At 39.6% G+C, this 22,818-nt stretch overlaps 2 protein-coding genes across 2 annotated transcripts; one reads left to right on the forward strand and one right to left on the reverse strand.

Moving 5' to 3' along the window:
• The first annotated feature begins 922 nt into the window (after positions 1-922).
• On the forward strand, positions 923-8,782 carry Smp_093310 (E2F/DP family, putative). The gene is made up of 5 exons (XM_018792411.1): positions 923-1,097; positions 1,135-1,244; positions 4,237-4,561; positions 6,100-6,241; positions 8,588-8,782. Exons 1-5 carry the CDS (start codon positions 942-944, stop codon positions 8,722-8,724), a joined length of 870 nt encoding a protein of 289 aa, XP_018644399.1. The 5' UTR covers positions 923-941; the 3' UTR covers positions 8,725-8,782.
• Positions 8,783-8,794: 12 nt separating this feature from the next.
• Smp_093320 (ribosome biogenesis protein Nop10, putative) lies at positions 8,795-17,375 on the reverse strand (the record flags this gene model as incomplete). Its single annotated transcript, XM_018792412.1, has 2 exons — positions 8,795-8,935; positions 17,322-17,375. 2 exons carry the CDS (start codon positions 17,373-17,375, stop codon positions 8,795-8,797), a joined length of 195 nt encoding a protein of 64 aa, XP_018644400.1.
• Positions 17,376-22,818: the final 5,443 nt, after the last annotated feature.

Genomic DNA, 22,818 nt, shown 5'->3' on the forward strand with positions numbered 1-22,818 from the left:
TGATTGAAGATTATAATAGTATTATAATAGTATTATAATCTTCAATCAAAGGCCGTGGCCGTTAAAGCAGAAGAATAGACGGCGGATACCACGTTTATATTTTAAGAAGCGCGGTAGTGAAGTCGTGTTATATATAACCAAACAAAAGTATTCGTTTCTTTACGATTGATACAGAAAAACAATAGATATCAAATATGAGTGTGATTACATAAAAAGTGTGACAACTAGGAAAAATATGTGACCTTTAATTTGTTGTTACAAAAAATCACTAGACATAAATGTCACTATATCTTTCAAAAGAAAGATGGATCAGCTGAGAGACCATCATTACCAGGACTAACACAGGCCATCAAGCCTCCTGTCCTTTCCAAACTGAACTGAAACTGAAAAGAATTAAAATCTGAATGTATAAACAAGCGTTCCATCACAGGCTCCCTCGTGACGTCAATGTGATGATTTGAAGTATTTGAATTATAATATGAACTAGTAATCCCAGAAGAACGCAATTTAATCAAGAAGTATTAGATGAACACTAACGATTGCATTGTATTTGGAATTCAAAATCAAGCAGTCATCATTACAAAGGAGTCATTGGTTCATATAAACAACACAATAGGCCATGGTCCTTCTGTCCTTACTACACACAAATCTGAATCTGAACACAATCAACTTCTCGGAAGAATTTTAAGAGAAAACTTGACATATTCTTAAGAACTAAGGACAGCATTTCACTGAATTTTACTAATATTTTCTCTTTCTATCGTTAAATATACCTAGGTTCTTACCTTGGGACATTGGATGTCCATTGCCACCCTATACTGAAGCTCTTCAAGCTAAAGTTTCTTCTCTCCGCTCCACAACCACCTCATTCATGAGATATATTGTACATCAAATCAGGGTGAACTTTCCTCTCAAGGTCAAGTCTCAAGGTTCGCTACAATATGTATCCGAATCAGGGACTTATGTTTAATGAGTTCCCACTAGATCAACATACTCTTCGAGATCTCAACCGCCATGAAAAAAGTTTAGGTCTACTCACGGAAAAGTTTGTTCAGCTTCTTAAAGAGGCTCCAGATGGAATTTTGGACCTTAAAATGGTATGTTTCATGTTCCGCTTCTCTATACGCTTATCAGGCGGCAGATTTCCTAGCTGTGAGGCAAAAAAGAAGGATCTATGACATTACGAATGTTTTGGAAGGTATAGGTTTGATAGAAAAGCGAACTAAAAACAGTATTCAGTGGAAGTAAGTCTGTATACATCATGTCTTAATGATAATATTGTATGAACTGAATCATTTCTTGATATTTACTTTTTGATACACAAGACACTTTCAGAGTACTCAACCACTTAACTGATCTCTGATGGCTAGATTCAGAACTTATGAAATAATGTGTCTAAAAACATGTCATGTATTAGTTTTATGTTTGGTTTATTTTTTATACTTTTACATAATGCACATAACTAGTTAGGTAACTGAAGTTTTATTATGTCTTACTCCACTTGTTTTTGTAGTTTCCCTAATGACGATCAACTTTCCAAATTGCTAGAGAGCCAGCAACCTAGAAACACAATCCTTTACTGAAAAAATCGAAGATGGTTTTGCCTCGAAGAAACGGTGATTTTTTCCTGCGTTACTTATTGAAGCCTATGGCCTAAGTAGATATAATCAGTGTACCTACGACCCAAATAAATCTCTTCCGTGAATGTAAATCGTTATGATGCACTACAGTATGATGAACTCCAATAAGGCCAATATCCATATGAGTCATACTCAGCACTTTCGTGAATTCGGCAAGTTTATGAGATATTTGATACACAATACGTACAAGCAATCTACCCGTATGCTTTCCTAAACGGAGTATTTCCACCAAATGTTTGGTCGCATTTGTTAACGTACCATTGTTCGCATACTGTATTAACGACGAGAAAGTAACTCTGAAACCCTGCGGCATGTCTTTGAGTCAGTAAGTATTGTCATTATGAAACTCCAGCTTCAAGACGTTTGAAGTACGTCGTCTCGGCAACCAGTCATAGGCAACCGTAAGCCTAGTATAAGTGTGCAACTGTCCAATTTCCCACACCAAATAAACACAATCAGTGTATTTTATCAACCTTAACACCAGATCACAAGGTTTACTAGTATTCATGGTGGTAAAGCACACACAACTATCCTAAATAAAAGAATAATAGAAATTATATGATTTTGAGGCTCAAGGTCTAAGAATGGACAAAAGGTTAATGATAGTATGCACCTACTAATATATCTCAGAACAGCAATACATGACCACGAAACGACACTGTGTTTTGGTTTTTCAGTCCATAGCTTTCCTTCAACGCCTACTCTAGTAGATAGTCAGAGTCTAAAATTATCCCCTAAAACTATCGACAGTTTCATCGAGCCTCGTGGAAGCGCTTATACCATGCCTTATTTGTTGGTCCAGGGGTTAAATTAGGAAGTCAAGGCAGAAGTCAGTTTATGATATGGGTGTTTATTTGGGAATACGTATGTTTTTCTAACACCCATCGGATCGTTATATATTACTAGATAGGATCCTAGGGGTCATGCAACTCAACGACTTGGGACTTTCTCACACCCGACTCACGAGACATGCATTGTGTATTCTATCGTTATCTTATTTTACGTTATTCATCGAGAATAAGGTAAACACTCTAGATGGTCGGAGTCTGTTCTGATTATATTATTGTATGAGCTATGCTACTTAACACTTGTTATTCTTGTTTCCATTTTGGTCCCTCCATAGTATTGCCACTTTCCCGTATGTTGCACATTTATCAGAGCCTTGTATTTGTCAAAATAAGTACAAAAGAGATAAAGTTTTACTTTTAATAAGTAAAAGTGTATCTAAGAGGTATCAATTAGTTTTTTGACTATTTGTGACTAAAATATAACTTAAAATGCCAGTTTTTCTAGTCGTGATGTGGATCTGTTACATGAAGAAAGACATTTTGGCATCGGTTTCACAGGCGATGTTGTCTTACTAAGTGGTGATATGCGAGCTACCTAAACCTCACTTATTGATTTACCAATCTGTATCCGTAAGCACAGAATGTACTTTGCAATTTCTAAATGCTATGTACTTCTGTAAGGCCTACTGAAGCCTGTGTTGGTACCCACTTTTGGTAATCCATTAAAAGTAGCCCGAAAGTTTCTGTATCTTGGTCGTGGTGATGTGACTGATGAGACCAGTCTATACCTAATAAAAGGTAAAGCGGCTTATCTCGATCTGTGGCATGTGGTGCCATCATAATGTTAGTTTGGTTGTAAAAGTTCGGGATCGTAACGCATCGTTGAGGGAAGCTGTACTCTATCTTTGTTAAATCTAACCCCTTGAAGTTGATGATGCTTGGGGACTCTGTGTTCAATCATATTTTGCTCCTAAGCATTGCTGATATCCGACGACAACATCGTTTTAGTGATCCTGGGACTCAGGACTGTATCCGGGCACAGTGACGATAATGTAGTTAATGTCACCACTGGCTTCGGCGACTTGAATATACGTTATATATGTAAGCCCAGTGGTCTCCACATTGCTTGCTTACTCAGATTGGCTAAAAAATGTAGATATGTTCGGTTGATGACACGACACTGTTGTATAAAAGAAATCTGTTTAGGACTAAATTCTGTCAGCCCATCGAAATTCCTCGGTTGGGGTTCCAAAGACTGTGCAGCCAGGTGACTTGAGACGTTACCAGACTTGGCTCGAAACAGAAAATAATGGCGATCTTGGTGTCAGTTTTTACACTTACAGAAGTAAGAAAAACCCACCTTAAACGAGAGAAGCGTTTCGTGATTACACTTAGTTGAACTATATCTCAAATTTCATATCTTTCTTGCACATTTATGTATTTAATACTTCCAAATGTACTCCCCTTCCTTCATTTCTTCACAGTGTTGTCTTTATTTATGTGCCACATACTTCTTTGTTATCTAAATGCACTAAAATTTATGTGTAGTAAAAAAGGAAGCGATAGTTGTCGTTTTATATGACTGTCGTCTTATATCATGTAGTACAATAAAGCACGTAGTGATCGAGTTGCAAACCGATGGAGGAACAGCAAAATTATCTGTTAGCTCATTTTATGTCGTAAGTTTATCAATCTATGTACTTATGTTTATGGTCATTCAGTTACCGTTTATCACTGTTATATTCCGTATTCCACATACATGAGTTTGATCAATGACTGTTCACTTTTCATATTTACCTCAAAAATAGGGGAGGAAGTGCAGCTACAAATGGACCTGATATTCAAGCTCGTCTGGATGAACTTCAAGCTGAAGTTGAGTATTTAGAAAATTTAGAAAAAAAAGTTGATGAACATAGAGGAAAAGTTTTACAGTCACTGAAGAATGTTCAAGAAGATTTAGATAATCTGCAATACGCTTATGTTACTCATCAAGATCTGATTAATATTTTTCAAGATCGTACAATGCTGATAATACGTGCACCACCTGGAACTAAACTGGAAGCACCTGTACCTGAAAATCCTATGGACCAACAACCTGTTCAAACGATTTTCTCATTAAAACGTTCATACAAAGTGAGCCTGTGCACCTTTCAGTTTTCACTGTTGACGTTATTTTAAAATAATCGATTTTGAAGTTCCAACTAGTAAACCCGTATAAAGTGGATAAGTTTGATTAATTAAACCGTTAAAAATAATTACCATCCCAATCTTAAAGATGTATATATATATATATATATATATATATATATATATATATAAGTTAGAGACAGACAGGTTTAAATAATAAATATGATTTATTCGTAATATCCCAATTAGTAAAATAATTAGACAGGCCGGTTTGTTGTTGACTATTGGTTAATTATATATATATCCTTATTCACTCGGTAAGCAATTGATAAAACCACTGTTAGAAATAGACTATTCATTATTTTTGGAATAACTTAAGAACTGTTTATCCCATGAAGCTCTGGAACTACTGGTATTTATGTTTGATCATGTAAAAAATGATTGTGGCGTGTAGTACTGACCTTATAATAGACTTTTTATATGTTGATTTCGCTGTTACTAAGGAATGATAAATAAATAAAATCGGTCTTCTTTTTGTGGTAAATTCTTTAAATAGTCTGCCTGATATAAATCAATTTCTTGCATTTATTTCAACAAAATAGAAACTCGAAAGAGACGACTTTCACAATAATAATTGACAATATTGTAAACAAATAAAAACCACATAAAAAATTGTTAAGACGATCCAGATAAGAGAAAGGTGGAATGCTTTTTTTAATAGTTCATCCTACTATTTATATGGAAAACAAAAGGATAATACATTAAGATCGCTACTGATTTCGGTCTCAAGACAATTCTTATAGGATCGATAAACTTGGTGACTTGAAATGTTATTAACTATTGACTTGATCAGCCAACAACCTGATACCACTAATCTTCGTTTCACAGGAATTTAATTCTTCTCGACATCTTTCATCCAAATAGCACAATGAAATATGTATACAGACGGTGCTGAAAATTGTTATCATGAGAGCCCTCAATAGGTGAGTTCTTTTAACTAGAACGGAAGACATCCAAAGCTCTGAAATGTTGAAAACGTTTCTGAAGTAAAATATCTATAAAACACTGTCCGTCATAAACGTTCTGGGTGGTAAATTTAAGTGAAATAAGTGGTTTTGGATGAGTTTCGCCGTCTACCACACTAGCCGAGTGCTTCAAGAAAAAAAGAGTTTGCGAGCTTTAGATAAGTTGGACTTTCCAATACAGATAAGATTCTGAGTAAAATAAACATAAAATGGATATGCTAGGTCAAAGAAAGTTAGGTATACATTGATTGGTAATTGCTTATAATCAGGATTTGACCAACATACATTTTCGGAGGATAAACCTCAAATTACGGAACTTGAAGGTTCTATTCACAATCTGCCCATTGGCCCTGACTTTTCCTGCGAGATATCACTTGCAGTCCTGAAAAACCACGTCCACGTAAACCGACGAAACATTGAAAAAGCTGTATAACAGCATCTAAGGGTCTTTTAGCTTCCTGATATTCTTTAACTTGTTAATATCGAATTTTGTTGACTCTGAAGCATTTTATTGTCTAGGTTCATGTGAAAAGCTTCACAACACCTATTCACGTTTTGTTGGTAAATCAAGAAGAGGGTAGTGACAAAGCTCGTGTACTCCCAGTGCCAGCAACTTCGGACTCTATTGCTCTCGCTCGTCGTCCCGCCCTGAAATCTAATGGTAAGTTGTACTCAAGAAACGTTGAGGTTTGGCACACTTTTACTTATTTCTACCCCACTGTCAAACTGAACATGTAACACAATTGCTATGTGATATATCTGTCCCGAAGTACCTAAGACTAATGTTGTCGTACATAATCTTAATTACACGTGCATGGCCGTCCCTTAATTCACACGCAGCAAGGAGAAATTCATTAGAACATACGTATATGAAACACATATTCTATCTCATTATGTGGTGAACAGTAAGGTATAAGAAACCAACTCAGTTTCTATTCACTAATAGAATAATTTTACATTGGCAGTCCGTAGCATTCTTCCAGTGTGCCCACACATCAGTAGACATTATGCTTAGAGGTAGATGGTAGTGACGTACACATCCCAACCATCACGTGCTATGAAGTATCAGTGCCTCACCAACCAATTTAATATCTTTACCTGGTACCCTTACTCTAATCCCGAAATCGCTCACCTGACGATCTTAATGTATGCGGAGAATGCTTCAAAGACATCTATGATCAAACAATTAACTCACGGGTATCTTCTACTTTTAGAAACCATGCTTTACGTCTGTAAAAAATAAGCGAACTGCTTCTCAGTATACTCGCCTTCTGGTTGACAGACGGGCTTACGCTCACCTCACATTTGATGTAAGTTGGCTAAGGCCAAGTAAACTTCTCGAATTCGCGTCCAGATTCCATTGGACACCAACCCACCAAGACTGTTGAAACCTCCAAAATAAGTAAGGTGCTTACCTCTGAAAGCATCTGTGTAACAACGTTGGATACAAATGGAGGTATCAGGCAGTCCATCCTAAGCCCAGACTCGACCAGTTGTGTACGAATTAAAAGAATTCACAAGGCTTACGTACATCTTCGGCTCATCTCTTCATGACAAATGCTACCGCAAAACGTTGCAGTCAATGGATCCAAACACTGCTTTTCATTCGAGTGTCCGTAGTATCTCTATTTTCACCAACTGGACGGACAAGGAATATTTGTTCAGAATATCCACAATTAGGTCTAAAATGAGCCTACTTTCCCTAAGTTTGCTGTTTAAAATCTTAGAGTTAGGTGGTTATAAAGGCTAGTATTTTAGATACCATATTAGCCAAACTGATTCCTTCGTGGCAATCGCAGGAGGATTTCTGTCTTCTTATAAAATACGATGATTAGCGACAAAGGCCAGTCAGATGAGATTGTGTCCAGCTCTCAGTCCCTAGGTAGTATGTAAGCCAAATTAACTGCTAGAACTGGACAACCATCCTTAAGAACCTCCTAAGCTAACCCACGTCCCTGCTTTTCTCCGTCACTATAAGTGAGATATGATCTTCCTCACATCACTAAGAGTTAAGGAACGTGTAGATTTCCTATTTATTTGCAAGTAATCGGCAACTGGAGGCCAGTTGGACTATCGCTTACAGTTTCCCCCATTGTCCACCCAAGTCTGAAAACACACAAGGGGGGATCGTGTTGGTCCTCTATATTAGATAGTTGATGTCAAACCAGTAGCCACACTTGGTTTGTATATGCATGAGTTATGAAGAAGCAGCATATGCTAATAGAACGGGTTTCTAGAGTCAGCTGTTCAATCTGAACATAGAAAACTCCAACAGTTTAGGACGTGGTTTCAGGATGCCGGAAATAGCAATTCGTAAATCAAACCGTTAGCACTGATTGTGTGTAGAGAAAAAAGTGAAGCTGAAAGACGATAGCCAATAGCGGAGACAAAAAATATCGGGAAGCGAAGTAAGGATTTAACCATAAACAAGATTATCTCTAATGATGTGGGCGGTTGTCACTTACCGGTAGCTCAAAATGTAGGGTGATATATATTGTCGAAATATTTGGAAAAAACTGAGCTATCAGTAGTGACCTTCTTGGCTTGGGAGCGTGACCATAGAGCCCAAGGTATAACCGCTGGTGTTATCCCTGTGCTCCTCAAGCTTTATGATCAGCATTAGTAATCTGTAGGACAAGGTTAAACGTGCTATTTTTAGGATGTACCCTCTCCGATTCCTTCATACAGGTCTGAGAAGACAGAACCGCCGATTATCTGAAGATACTCTAATTTCATTAGACTTCTGTACAGCCGGCAATAAGACTGCGCTCAGGCCTTAAGTTGCTGTCTTTAAGTTCAACTGGTATTAAACCGATGTGACTGGTATGGCACGACACGGGGATGTAGCTTATCTATGTCATCACAACAAGTAAGCCCAAACTAAGTCAGTATAGCATCTGCAGTTGGGCAAAAATTAATAGACAAAATATATACTATGTAATGATCAGACGTGAATGTCGCATTATTGTCATTGGTTTACTTAAAAGATAATTTCTTTTATTTTCAGAAGAGAAAGCATTTGTGAGTCCATTATTGCCACTCAGTCCACCTCCCAGTGAATGTGATTTCAACTACAATCTGGATGATACAGAAGGTGTTTGCGATTTATTTGATATTCCTGTTATCTCCACATCTACCAACTAACTATTTATTGTACGCTTTCTATAAAACAATAAGACATATATAAATAAGTAAAAATTTTATTGTCATTTTCTTAGTACACAATTGGAGGATACTGACTTGGTAAGATACCAAACCTTGATTTCAATGTAATTCGGTGCCTGGAATAACGATCTTCTGGAGTGAAACGTGCAGGGTGTGCACTGAATGTTGGTTTGTTTTCAGGATCGAACGACTGAAAATGAAAGAAGCAATAATTACGATGTTGAAAGGCTACTGGTGTATTTTTAGAGCTAATTACACTGCAAATATAAGTAAAAATAATTTGCTTAACTAAGTTTACGCTGAAGTAATAAGTATTGTTGACTTCTAGTAACAGACCCAACGTATAACCGTGATCTCAAACATAACCACTAACACGACAACTTTTTTTGCAAAACACTAGACGTTAATGCAGATTTGTTAAGAGATGTTTACACGTCTAAACAATGAAGAGTGGTACGTAAACCTGGAAACAACGGTTACCTTGAGACTTTTACTCCCCCAATAATGGTTTTTATTTGAAAGGTAAGGTTGAGCGTGCTTACTTTAAGAATTCGCAAGTTCATGCTGCAGTGATGTTATCCTTAAAATAACATGTTACATAGGTCAGAGATTATAAGAGTCTTAAGATCTATCGCCGACGAGTGTTTGCAATTTATAGATACATTGTTTCCTATCCTGATGACATTGCTGAGAGAAGTTCGATCTATAACATCAAAAGTAACTGGTAGCGATCAAACTTTTGATTGAAAGTTTGCAAAAGTATTAGTGCATGTTTGAAAGTGTCCGACCACTCAAGGTTTATTGTCCTTAAGCCCCAGTAAAAGAATTATTAACTCCGTATGTTTAGATTTCAAAACCACCCACATGTAGTCAGGTAAGTAATTGCCTTGACTCATGAGTTTTAGGATGGATCAATACTGCTAGAAAGGTAAGATGAGCACAATAAAGAACCAAGGAATAGGTCAGCGAGAGAAAAACCCTATGAAGCATTGGAGGAAGTACTTAAGTAGGAATACGGACGAACCAGAAACTGCTTCAATGAGGAAACAAACAAGATAAATTTAACATAACTAGATGATGTTCGTCAAATACAAAGTTGTGTACTTAGCTTTTGGTCACACTTTGTGTATGGGGGCTAGGCCCCCGAATGCCCTGGTACAGCCGAGGGCAGAGGAAGTCAGCTCTCCCTTTCGAAATGCTCTCACATGGGCCCGTGTATACAGCCACTGCAAGGCAAATCCTACTCACTACCCTGTCTTTAAAAATGGTTCACATCGTTTCTATAACAAATATCGGGGGATAAGTCTACTTCCGATTGCGTCCAAACTATTGGCTTCTGTCATTCTTCGTAGGTTGTTTAAAGCCCGAAAACGATTGACTCGCGAGGAGCAGGCTGGTTTTCGTCCTGGTCGAGGATGCATTGATCACATCTTCACCCTCCGCCAAATGTTAGAACACCGTCATACTTATCGCAGGCCAACAATCGTAGTGTTTCTTGATATCAGATCCGCTTTCGATTCGTTGGACAAGACTGTTCTGTGGGATTGTCTATTGAAGGAGGGTGTGCCTGAGAAGTTTATTAACATCTTAAAGGCCCTGTATACGAACACCTCAGGCAGAGTGAGGGCATACAACCACCTCTCTCCCTTGTTCCGTTCAAGCAATGGGGTTAGGCAGGGTTGCCCGATCTCACCATTCCTCTTCAACTTTGCCATCGACGACATCCTGGGAAGAGCTCTGATGGATGTAAGTAATGGCGGTGTGGATATGTTGCCTGGAGAACGACTTCTCGACCTCGAGTATGCGGATGATATTGTCTTACTGTGCGATAATGCCCAAGGCATGCAATCCGCACTTAATCAGTTGGCAATCAGTGTCCTCAGGTACGGTATGTGCTTTGCACCCTCTAAGTGCAAAGTACTCCTACAAGACTGGCAGGATTCTCATCCTGTACCCACCCTAGATGGTGAGCAGATTGAAGTAGTTGAGAAGTTCGTGTATCTAGGTAGCTCATAAGTGCTGGTGTTGGCGTGAGCGATGAGATTGATGCACGTATAATGAAAGCCAGAGCGGCTTATGCCAATTAAGGCCATCTTTGGCGCCTTCGTGATGTTAGTCTGGCTGTAAAAGGTCGGATCTACAACGCGTCGGTGAGAACAGTTTTGCTCTATGCTTGTGAAACCTGGCCTCTTCGAGTTGAGGATGTTAGACGACTCTCTGTGTTCGATCATCGTTGTCTCCGAAGGATTGCTGACATCCAGTGGCAACACCATGTTAGTAATGCAGAGGTTTGGCATCGTGTGTTCGGGCGCAGAGACGATAATTCAATTGGTGTCACCATCTTGAAACACCGACTTCGGTGGCTTGGACATGTTTTACGAATGTCGTCCCAGAGAATTCCACACCGTGCATTATTTGCCGACTCTGGGACTGGTTGGAAAAAGCGGAGAGGAGGTCAGTGTATGACATGGTGTCGTGGCATGAAAGAAAGCTGCAAAGGGCTAGCTTCTGTTGGTCCTTCACGACTCCCTGGCTGGGGTCCGAGAGATGGTGCAACACAGTGGCTAGAGACGTTATCAGATATGGCTCAGAATAGAAGCCAGTGGCGATCCTGCTGTAACCTTCTTTTACTTTCTTCATAAAGAGTGGTTCTAACTTTCTTAACTGAAAGAGTCTTCTGGTTGTACATTTCAGTCCGCCTTATCTTTTTATCCCTTCCCTCTCTACTTTCATTATTTTGTGTGACGCATATGTATCTGGTGCCCTTTTGTACCAATATGTATGTGTTTAAATAAATAAATAATAAATTTAAAAATTTCTGTTCGTTGTTTTTCTTTTCCTTATACGCACTTTACATCCACTATTTCTTCACAGCTTTATTGTTATTGTGTGGAGCATACGTATTTGGTGCCCCTTTGTATCAATACTTGTGTCCAAATAAACAAAACTCACTACCTCGCAGCGTGGGTGTTGTTTACGAAACTGGGTTGGTGAGTACGGAGAACCTACCTAGGGGAGATAGGAAACCCTGGTTACAAACCAATGGTGCACACAGGCTACGGGATCATGAGGGAACAAACGGCATATGAACCCATTGTTGGTCACGGGCCATCATGGGACTGCATCTCTTAAATTTGCTCCACTGCCCTCTGGACTAGAGCTTTATGTCAAAGGTTCGGGGAGTGGCCCCCTAAGAAAACTACTTGCTTCGGTTTGGGCACCTAAGCAGTATCACAGTCCTCACGCAAATCAATGACAACTGCTACTGGCCTCATTGTTGCAGTGTGGCACGTATGTACTTGGTGCCCCCTTGTACTAATGTTTATGTTCAAATAAATAAGTAAATATGAGAGCTAGTGATACTAACCGGCTGCTCAATCCGGTGAGACGGGACTTGAATCTGCAGTCTAGTGGTTGAAATGTGAGCACTACAACCCCCCGAGCCACGGTTAGAAGCAACATACTATTGATGGACAAACATAACGATGCCGAAATTTACTAAACGAATAAGGAGTATCAAGATATACAACCTAGGTAAGTATAAAACTAAAACAAATTCTACCAACGAGAAAGTTTAACCGATTGTTGTCGGGTAAAGCTGCCTGAAGTCATGACGGTCGGATAGATGCCAAACCGGAAGAATTACCCCTAATTACAGAGTTATGTGGGAAGACCATCTTTTTGCTTCTTACGTGCAGAGTTAGTGGCAGGTGTTGACGTGTGGTAGTATCACAAAGGAGCACAACAACTCGCCTTAAGGCACACTATATCACCAACTGAAAAAGAGCTCAGATCAGGTCTATCCCTAAAAAAGGAGACGGGCACATTGTTAGATTTGTAGGTATTTTAATAATAACCTTCGTCAGAAATGATTATAACGAATATTTCTAACGTACATTTCGTCTTAAGAGACAACAACCACGTAATTTCGGATGACAGAGGTCAAGCAGTAAACTTACCCAAGTTTTCTTGAAAATAGAAGGCAAGTGAGAGGTTTAACGATTAAAATTCCCAGTCAACGATCGTACGCTTATTACCTCAGATCTTGTAGTGACATGTCCACTAACTTGGACAGCATATGGAGGACAACTGCTTTCAGCTATGATCGCATGAATAAAATTGAAAAAAGAAAGCATTCTTGCATGACAATTAGTCCTCTTAGCAAACAAATCGCACTAGCAGTTTTGGTAGAAACAGTCGAAAACTACGCAAGATATCTTCCACGTATACATCATCACGGTGGGAAAATATGCCATAGGAAGCAGAGATGAGATCGATGGTGATTAAACAGTGGTTCCTAAAAATCCTGTAGGTGGATGGACTCACGTTAACAGGAGTAATAAAGCCCAAGCGTCCCCTCCGAAACTGAACGTCCCAAGTATCGTGCGTAAATCAATTGATGCTTTGGCCGCACAGTCTACACCCAAGACTGTCCGCCCGGTCATCACTGAGCCCAGGAATCGAAAACGCGCCTCGACATCCAAACAACAAGATACCAAACCTAGACGCCTTGGAAAACCTGGGAAATCAATTGCGGTTCGTGACGACTCTGTCATAATCATGAACCTTATTGACAACCCCGACCTTCCTCTCAGTTTGCAGGACAAAAACGACAGGATGCTCTGGGGAGAATTAATCAAGAGGCTGGAACTCCCTAGAATAGAGCCTTTGACCGTCACACGGCTCACTCGGGGGAAGGACTCTAACCACCTAAACCACCCGAGGCTGCTTCGTGTTACACTTAAGAATGCCTCCGACGTAGAGGACGTCCTGCTAGCCAGTCACTTACTGAGGTCCGATGGGAACGTAAGAATACTGCCCGACATACCGTATTCTGAACGAAATCTCATCCGGAACATCCCTAAGGAATCTCGTGAGGCGTTCTTCCGTGGACGAAATATCATTGTGCAAGGTGTGCCGGAAAATACGGACCCAGCTCAAGCAAACTCTGATATTCGGGAATGGAAATTCATCAAGCATTCCTTAAAACTCAAGAACATATTGACCCAACAGGTAATGAGACTGGCCAAGAGAGACGGAGACTCTAGGCCCCGGCTGCTGAAGATAACCTTCCCCTCCTCCCACATGGCGGCTGCAACTCTGGAAGCATTTCGTGCCAATAGACGTCGGTTGCCAACTGGCATCCATATGCATCCGGATAGGCCCCACGACAGCAGGATCAAGCACAAACGAAAGCTGGAGCTGACAATTCCACTCGTGGACTGTCTTGATCATAAAAAAAACGTGTAAAGGACAGGGACTACCAACTCGGTAAACATCGTATAGGTAGGCTACCTGTCCACTCACACACGGCTCATATAGACAAACAAGAAGAGGCTCACGCGTTCCAAATTGAAAGCATAAACTGCCTATACACGAACGCCGCGAGCTTGCCAAACAAAATGGATGAGCTACGTGAACTTAGCAACGCTAATGATGCCCATCTGATAGGAATATCCGAAACTTGGACAACGTCTCAGTTTACGGACCAAGAGTTAGCAATAACTGGGATGTCTTTATTTCGCAACGACAGAAAAACAGGAATGGGGGGTGGGGTAGCACTATACGTACGGTCATGCCTGGATGCGCACCAACTTCACAATCAAGAGTTTCACAATCTTGACGAGTCAGTATGGTGCTCAGTAAGATTATCTACCACCTCGAGGTGCCTAGTTGGGGTCGTTTACAGGAAGCCCACTGCCGACATCGAATATGACAAACGTCTGCTGGAAGGATTAACTCGCTCTACGCGTCTTGGATTCTCTCATATCCTGATTCTAGGGGATTTCAATCTCCCTAGAATCAACTTCGTGGAACATACATACATTGGTGGTGCCAACTCTACTGAAGCTCTGTTCTTCAACCTTATCGGCGACCTGGGATTATTTGAAAATATGAAGTCGGCAACCCGTTGGAGAAACAGTCAGACGCCGTCACGCTTAGACTGGGTATTCACAAACGAAGAATTCCTAGTTGACGACCTCTCAATCCTGGCTCCCCTGGGCAAAAGTGATCACGCCGTCTTATCATTCAGCTTTGTCAGCAAGACGGAGCTACGATATCCTACTAGCAACAAGCGCTGGAACTTCAAACGGTTGAATGTGTTAGCTTTACAGGACTATCTTCAACAGGTGGATTGGAATGTTCGCCCTGAAATTGAAGTGGATGCTCATTGGGATTTTTTACTGCACACGATCTTATGTGCTACTGAGCATTCAGTTCCTAAAATGGTCCCAAAAAGCTACAAGCAACCTGCAATCATCAAGAACCGCACTCGTCGTTTGCTAAGCCGCAAAAGGCACTGTTGGGCTGAATATAAACGAACGGATAACAACGGCGCGTACAGGCAATACAAACATATAAGGAACACATGCACAAAGGCAATAAGAGAAGACAGGCTTCAGTTCCAAACCAAGCTTATCGATAGATTCGTCTCCAATCCGAAAAGCTTGTTCAGTTATGCAGCTTCTCTTCGACAAGGCAAAACTGGAGTTTCCCAACTGCTTGGTCCTAATGGCCCGACCAACAACGACAGTGATGCCGCTAACCTTTTGGCTGAACATTACTCCCGGACATTCCAACTGACCCACATCAACCATACTGACGAAAGCTTCACCTGCACCTGTACAGGACTTTCCGAAGTGGACCTGAGTGCTGACTTGGTGCTCCGTAAACTGCAGAACCTAAAAAAAGACACTTCTCCTGGTCCGGACATGGTTCATTCCGCCGTATTGAGGGAAGCAGCTTCAATCCTGGCGACACCACTTAGCGTGATGTTTGCACACTCGCTAAGCAGAGGCAAACTACCGGAAATATGGAAGCTGGCCCACATCACACCAATTTTCAAAGGAGGTCGACGCAGTGAACCCTCAAGCTACCGACCAGTGGCCCTTCTCTCCATACCTTCAAAAATTATGGAATCCCTAGTATTCGACGGCATACTAGAACACTTATCATCCTCAAAGTTCTTCTCGCCTCAACAGCATGGTTTCAGAAAAGGTCATTCTTGTACGACCAACCTGCTGACTGCGGTGGATAAATGGACAACCATCCTTGATCGCAAGGGGAAGGTTGACGTCATTTACCTGGACTTCTCAAAAGCTTTTGATAGGGTCAACCATGCATGTCTTATCAAGAAGCTTGGACGATTGGGTATAAAACCCCCTTTAATTGACTGGATCACTTCATACCTAGAAAACCGACATTTTAAGGTCAGGGTTAACTTCACTCTCTCTCAGGCTATGGAATGCCCTAGTGGGGTCCCCCAGGGTTCAATACTAGGACCTCTTCTCTTCTTGATTTATATTAACGATCTTCCTCAACAAGTTTCATCTGATTTATTGCTTTTTGCTGATGATGTGAAACTTTGGAGAGAGATACGTACTCACAATGATATACTAGTTCTGCAGGAGGATCTGACTCGACTTCAAAGTTGGGCAGACGACAACGGACTTACCTTCAACACTTCAAAGTGCAAGGTAGTCCATCTGAGACATGTTGCAGACTATAGTTATAACTTAGGTAACTCACCTCTAGAAGTTTCCCAAGTTGAAAAAGATTTAGGAGTGTTGGTACCCTACGACCTGAAATCGTATGCGAACTGTGACAAAAACGCCTCTCAAGCAAACCTTGCACTGGTAACATTGAAGCGCATTTTTGGCCAGTTTGACGGTAGAACCTTCCACATAATCTTCAACAGTTTTATTCGTCCCCACTTAGAGTACGGAAACATAGTATTTCCTCCCTCCCTCCAAAAGGATAAGGTCACTCTGGAACGTATACAACGTCGAGCCACGAAATCAGTTCGGGGTCTCAAATTCAAACCTTATGAAGAGCGCCTCAAATCACTTAACCTTTACCCGTTAGAGTATAGGCGTCTTAGAGGTGATCTTCTTATGACTTATAGTATCCTTAATACTTCTGGTCATCCCCTTAAACAACTTCTTAAGCTTAGTCATAACACTAACCTCAGAGGTAACACCCAGAAATTGGAGACCCTACATAGCAGAACAGACTGCAGACACAACTTCTACTCCGTTAGAGTTGTCAAGTGCTGGAATTCGCTGCCGACTGAGCTAGTCCAAGCGACCTCCCAGGAGTCCTTTAAGAGAAAACTTGACTTATTCTTAAGGACTAAGGATAACATATTATTATGATTTACCAAATTCTTTTTTTCCCTCTATTATCGTTCATATACCTAGGTTCTTGCCTGGAGGTATTGGTGATCCACTGCTATCAGACACGGAAGCCCGTTAAGCGAAAGCTTCTTCTATTCCGTCCTCAACCATTTGAACCATTTGAACAGAAACAACAGTTCGAGAAGAAATGAAATTTAATGACTTCACTGTTGGTCAACGTTTGAAGAAATAAGTGTCTACATACCCTAGGTATTTTAAATGATACAATAAACAGTCTCAAACAACGGAGTTTTATTTGTTTCACAATTGTTTAATCTCAGAATAATTACCCTTAAGAGCTGCGACTACCCAATAATTTGATGGAACTCAGACAATAAGAAAAATGGACTTAAATTGTTTTTACAAAAGTGTGACAGGTAAGAATTTACTTGAACTTACTTTCAGAGTATACACTCTGTCTCCATTAGAATCCAAGTAGTAGCGCAGAAGCATGGTTTCGACAACGACCGCGTTCACTGTACAGTAGCCAATAATCTGGTTTCTTTAATAGTCACCGAGTAAAACTTGAGTTTTGTCTAAGGCTTTATAGCCATAAAGTACGAGAATTATCATTCTAAATTTCCTGTTTTTTGTTGTTTATTGGAATTTTGTAGTTAAATCCAACGACTTAGCTTCCTCCTGATTAACAATTGTGTTTAGTAGGATTTTGCGTGTCCTGCTGGTTCGTTCCGCAAGCCCAAAGTCTTCTAGGTGGTGAACAGCAGTTCTTATTTTGTGAACTGCTAACAATTGATATAGTCGTTTAGAAAGTATGCTTTCAAACTTGGTACCTCTATGTTGATGCGAGTGAATCATGACACCCCAAGGGCAACCCGAATTTCAAACAGCGCTTTAGCTACAGTTCGAGGATCCGTACCTTCTAGGGGAATCGCTCAACAACACTCTGTAAGGTGACCAACTGTGACCAAAATAAACTTATTTCCCATGTCGGTTTCCCGTAATGGGTCAATAATGTCAATCCCCACCATCTCTTTCGGGTAACCTGGTTTCATATTTACTAAGGAAGCACGAGGACTGTCTTTTGAGCTCATAGTCATTTGACAAATGTTACATGTGATATTATTCCATATGTCTTCCCTCTATTTTGAGCACCAATATCTACGTTTTATGGCGTCCATTTTATTCTCGCATCCGTGTCTCAAGTCTTCATGAACGTTTTTCTAACACATCTCCGACCACAGATTATGGAACTGCTAGTTGTATCGAATAGTATGATCCGCAAAGAAAATATAATACTCCATCCATTATTGTTAGAAATTTCCACATGGACCATAAATATCTACCTTACCAGCTAACACCTTGAGTTGCTTCTGAAGGTGGTCGACAAGTCTGGTTTTTCAAGGCGTTATGCACTATTAAAGTTTCCTGAATCTATTGCCTGAATATGAACTCATTCAGTATCTCAGAATTTTCAACTCTATTATATTCATTGTTGTTGTGACGCACGAAGGAAAATTCTTTGGAGGTTTAGCTGCTCAGTGTGATAAAGCGTCCGCGTTTTGATGCTGTTTGCCGGGCCTATGGGTGCATTCGTAGTCATGTTCTTGCAAACACTCCTGATATCGTGCAGTTTGCCCTTTGGGATATCTAAATTTCTGTAAACATGTAAAAGCCTTACGATAACAACAAGCTTACGTCTAAATAATTAATACCTAAAGTAGCTCATCTCTTTGCATGTTGTGCGATAATACTTTTCAACTTCCATATTCAGTAACTCATTACTTACCGTCAGAAGAAACTTGTGATAACATAGAAACGACAGCTTGATCACTTGCAGTACATCTAAAGTATCGTTTATTCGTGGCAGTGGGAAAGAACCACGTTTTTTAAGCTCATTCAGTATTTGACGAGGAGGTTGCGTGTATAGTTGCTCATTTTCATTGTTGATTCGATGAAACATAGCCCTAATGTAACCGCAATCTTTTGAACTTCAAGTCCATACCCTCTATAAATTGATTAAGGGCGACATTCACGGGGTTCATTCCTTAATAATTTAGAAATGCTGCTGTTGCCAGTTCTTGAAGACGTCTAGTGAAGGCAGACGACTCTCCTCCTTCACTTTTCTGAGCATGAAACTTTTCTGATCAGAATAGGGTTTTCCGAAGTTCTGAATATCATTCTCGTTTCAGTAAAAAGAACGTTTGCATCCTATAACAATAGAATCTCAACAACCGATAGTCTTAGATTTTAACTCTTCTTTAAAAAGGAGGCTGCCTAGTGAGCAAGTATTTCGGTCACTGGCAAGGGTCATTAAGTATTTTCGACATTCTGGTTCTCACAAAGAACATGATTCGCCTTTGTATTCTTCAGGTGTTATATTTTGCGGTCTTGTGCTCTATTAATATACATTGTGATTATACCACCAATTAGAGAACAGTGACGTATCGACCGGACCAATGACGTATAAACACGTACGAGCAATCTAAAGACCTTATCGGTCCTTCTCCTTGCCTAGCCCTGTCTATTGAGTCCGAAACACAAATCTCAGCCTCTGCGATATGAATCGTATATTTCAAACATACTTGGTTTATATGCAAACCAAACAAACCACGTCACACCATAAAATGGAAAATAAAATTCATAAGAGATCTGGCCAAATGTGACTGTGAATGTGGGAGACTGTAATTAATAGACTGAACGTAACTCAAGAACGGTAAATCATATAATAGTCTATAAGTAAAAATAAAGCTTACTATAAGAGGAACATGAATATGAATAGTTTAGTTACTTAACAATTATGCAACAAAATTATATGTATAGTATCAGTCCATAAATTGATTTCTACAGTACCATTCATTATTCTCCTCGGGACATACCACCCTCCACTTTTTTTTGAAGATTCGGAGTTTATATCCAGACTTTTAATTTCCTGAATTTAATAGGTATTTGGATTTGTGGTTTGGCTGACTGCTATCCTTTTAGCATCAATTATTATTATTTAACATAGTTTTTGTTCTATAGTACCAGAGTCTTTCGTTTCGATTTAGATTCAGATTGTACGTTTAGATCCGTCACTTTTTTTCTAGGCATACTGAGATTTTAGAGCTTTTTTTACAGGCTACCCAGAAATATAGTGAGCAACTTCATCAGTTGGCTGGAATTAGCATTGTAGTAAACCTCGCGATTAGATGCATATAGGTTCGCAGCTCTATTAGCTCCTAACTAGTTGCAATTGCCCGAATAAAGGTACTGATTCAACCAACCAATTAAACAATAATTTTAAATCAAAGGTCATTTCTATCTTATTGTGTTGTTAATGTTACCATCAGATAGCTTAAATTCCATCAAGGACCTTTCTAAACAATCAAGATCCAGGTTTCAAGTGACAAACGGTTTGTTAGTTATACCTTCCACTGTTCAGAGTTTTTGATTTTTGTGCGGAAGGCTCGATGGGAATAATGATGTGATAATTATTTCAAGGTCTCAACCATCGAAATGTTACAACCAAGTTTCATGGTCTACGTTAATACCTTGAAAATCATTGTTGTCCTGTTCCGTTGCAAACTTAACAATTTCCTATACATTTATCTACAAAATATGTTGTCTACTGAACCTTGAGTAAAAATACATCAATTACACGGTATCGCCTCAACTTTCTAAAAATATAGAGCAGGAGTTGCATAACGCATTCAAGACCTTACGCTGCCAACATCTAGTTTAGATCACCAAATTGGTATAATCTCATACTCATATGGTTTTTGGGTGCTGTCAGGCGATTTATTTATCAACTGTACGCTAATCTTATGTGCATACCTAGTTCTCGGCTCATTCTTTCTCTCATCCTGTTCTCTTGCGGATCTCTTTATAAGAGTGGCAATCTATAGGCCGCTAAGCCCCAGATGCGAAACGGCGATTACCCATCCAGTCAAACACGTACTGAAGCATAGTAGCGCGGGAAATTGAATAAGGTCAGGACTGAGAAACTATTCTTAACTCCTCAAAATACGTAAAAAAATAGGGCTGGATTTATAGCACATGCAAATTTTAGTCTACCTCTTCCTCTTAGAAATAAAAACTAGGAGCTTGTGCAAATGACAGAATGTTTGTTATTTCCTGCATCGCTGTAACCTATTGTATAAACGGTTTCGTCGTTAGTTGTTTCAGTCATTTTATTGTTTTTGACAGCATCAGATGTTTCAGTATACAGTTTTTTTCAACTCATAATGTTGGTATGTGGTTTTGTCAGTAGGGCTGTTCATTTCAAGCATTTGAAGTTGAGGTGAGTTTGTCGCGTTACCGTGGCTTAAAATATAGACGGCTACTTTTCACATTTTTAGCTTGCTCTGATACTTTAAAAGCGATAATCATAATTTCTGCCTTTCATTCTTGCTGTGACTGGTTTTGGTGCTACTTTTAAAATCAACCTTTCCTATACTAGCACCTGTAAATATACAAAGCGATTTCTCATTCTGCAAAGTGCTTATAGAGGTAAGCAAATCTCCAAAATAAATTACTGTACAAGTCTTCGATGTTGATGCTGACCTCAATAGTTTTGCTGAACCCAGACTAGCTGAAGGCTCTCAGTCACTCATCAGCATCAGATCGTAAGTGGTTTCGTCTAGCTACTCCTCCCTTTCAATTACTAGTTAGTGTAGATCAAACGTTTCTGAACACATAGACAACCTTCAAAATATAGCGTCTTACTCAACCATCCCTGACGTCTGATTTGACTGGGTTGGCATCATTGGATTATTAAGGTGTTACGGATGTAGTCTTTCTCAAACCCTGAATATCTGTGGCATCTTTACTCTTAACACACAGGGTACTTTCAGGCTAAAGGAAAAGCCATAAAAGGCTAAAAGTTACAGTTAACACTCGATATCTTTAAAAACACTTCGGACTTTCAGGGTGCTTTGTGACTGACAAGCTTCATTGAGATGAACGTGGACTATTGGCTGACAAAAAATTTCTGTGACCTGTTGATTTGTCCCCAAAATCCCATTGTCTTTTCAGTTTTCATCGAGCCTTCTAACTGCAAATTCCAGTAGGATTATGAGTAAAATCAATCCTGAAAATCTTCCTTAGTATTCCCGCATTAAGATAACAAAATATGGTTGATAAGTAATGACATGAGTCTGAAATCAGGATTTGACGGATAAGTCTCCAAAGCCATGCTTGCAACTGTACTTAACAAAAGATATATACGCACCTGTAGGACTATGGTCTAATTTGATATTGATGTATTAATCCTTGCTACCATAATAATAGACCTAAACCTAAAACTTTAGATATATCATGATGTGACTGTCTAATCTATAAGGTTTTACATGGAATCCACATTATCGTCTACACTAACTCGTCCTATTATAGCGATCAGCGATATGACGTCTAGCACTTCCGAAGAACACATTTGAGCTTAGAAGAGAGTAATATAGTTGATACAGTAAGCAAGAATGACCGAGCCTGAATGACTGAGACATGCCATTTCGATTAATTTTTGCCGCGTTCATTGTTGTTGACCCTCCCTTAGTGTTACATATTGAGTGTAAATCTCCTGAGTAGTTGTACGCTTAACCTCAAAGATCATGTGGTTAGGAACTATTATCGCTTTAGACATATCAAAATGAATACCACAATGTCAGCCGGTCTTAGCGGAGATACAGGAGGTACTGAGACCTTATACATCATGCTTTTCTAGCGCTCTTGTGCTGGACACCACATCTGAAAATCCAGGTACGTTGACTGTCCTTTCAGTTTTTCTCCTGTGTTGGTAACAATATCTATGTAACTTGTCCAATTTTTGAAAAGGTTAATCATCCTAATCTAATTAATCACTAAGTGACCTTGCGTATGTATGTCTGTTATCCACCCAAGTTAGTTGATCATTGTTCACCCAGAATATTTTCATTTATGCGTATATTCGTAAATCTGTATT

This window comes from Schistosoma mansoni (assembly GCF_000237925.1).
Source record: "Schistosoma mansoni, WGS project CABG00000000 data, supercontig 0299, strain Puerto Rico, whole genome shotgun sequence".
Classification (NCBI taxonomy): domain Eukaryota; kingdom Metazoa; phylum Platyhelminthes; class Trematoda; order Strigeidida; family Schistosomatidae; genus Schistosoma; species Schistosoma mansoni.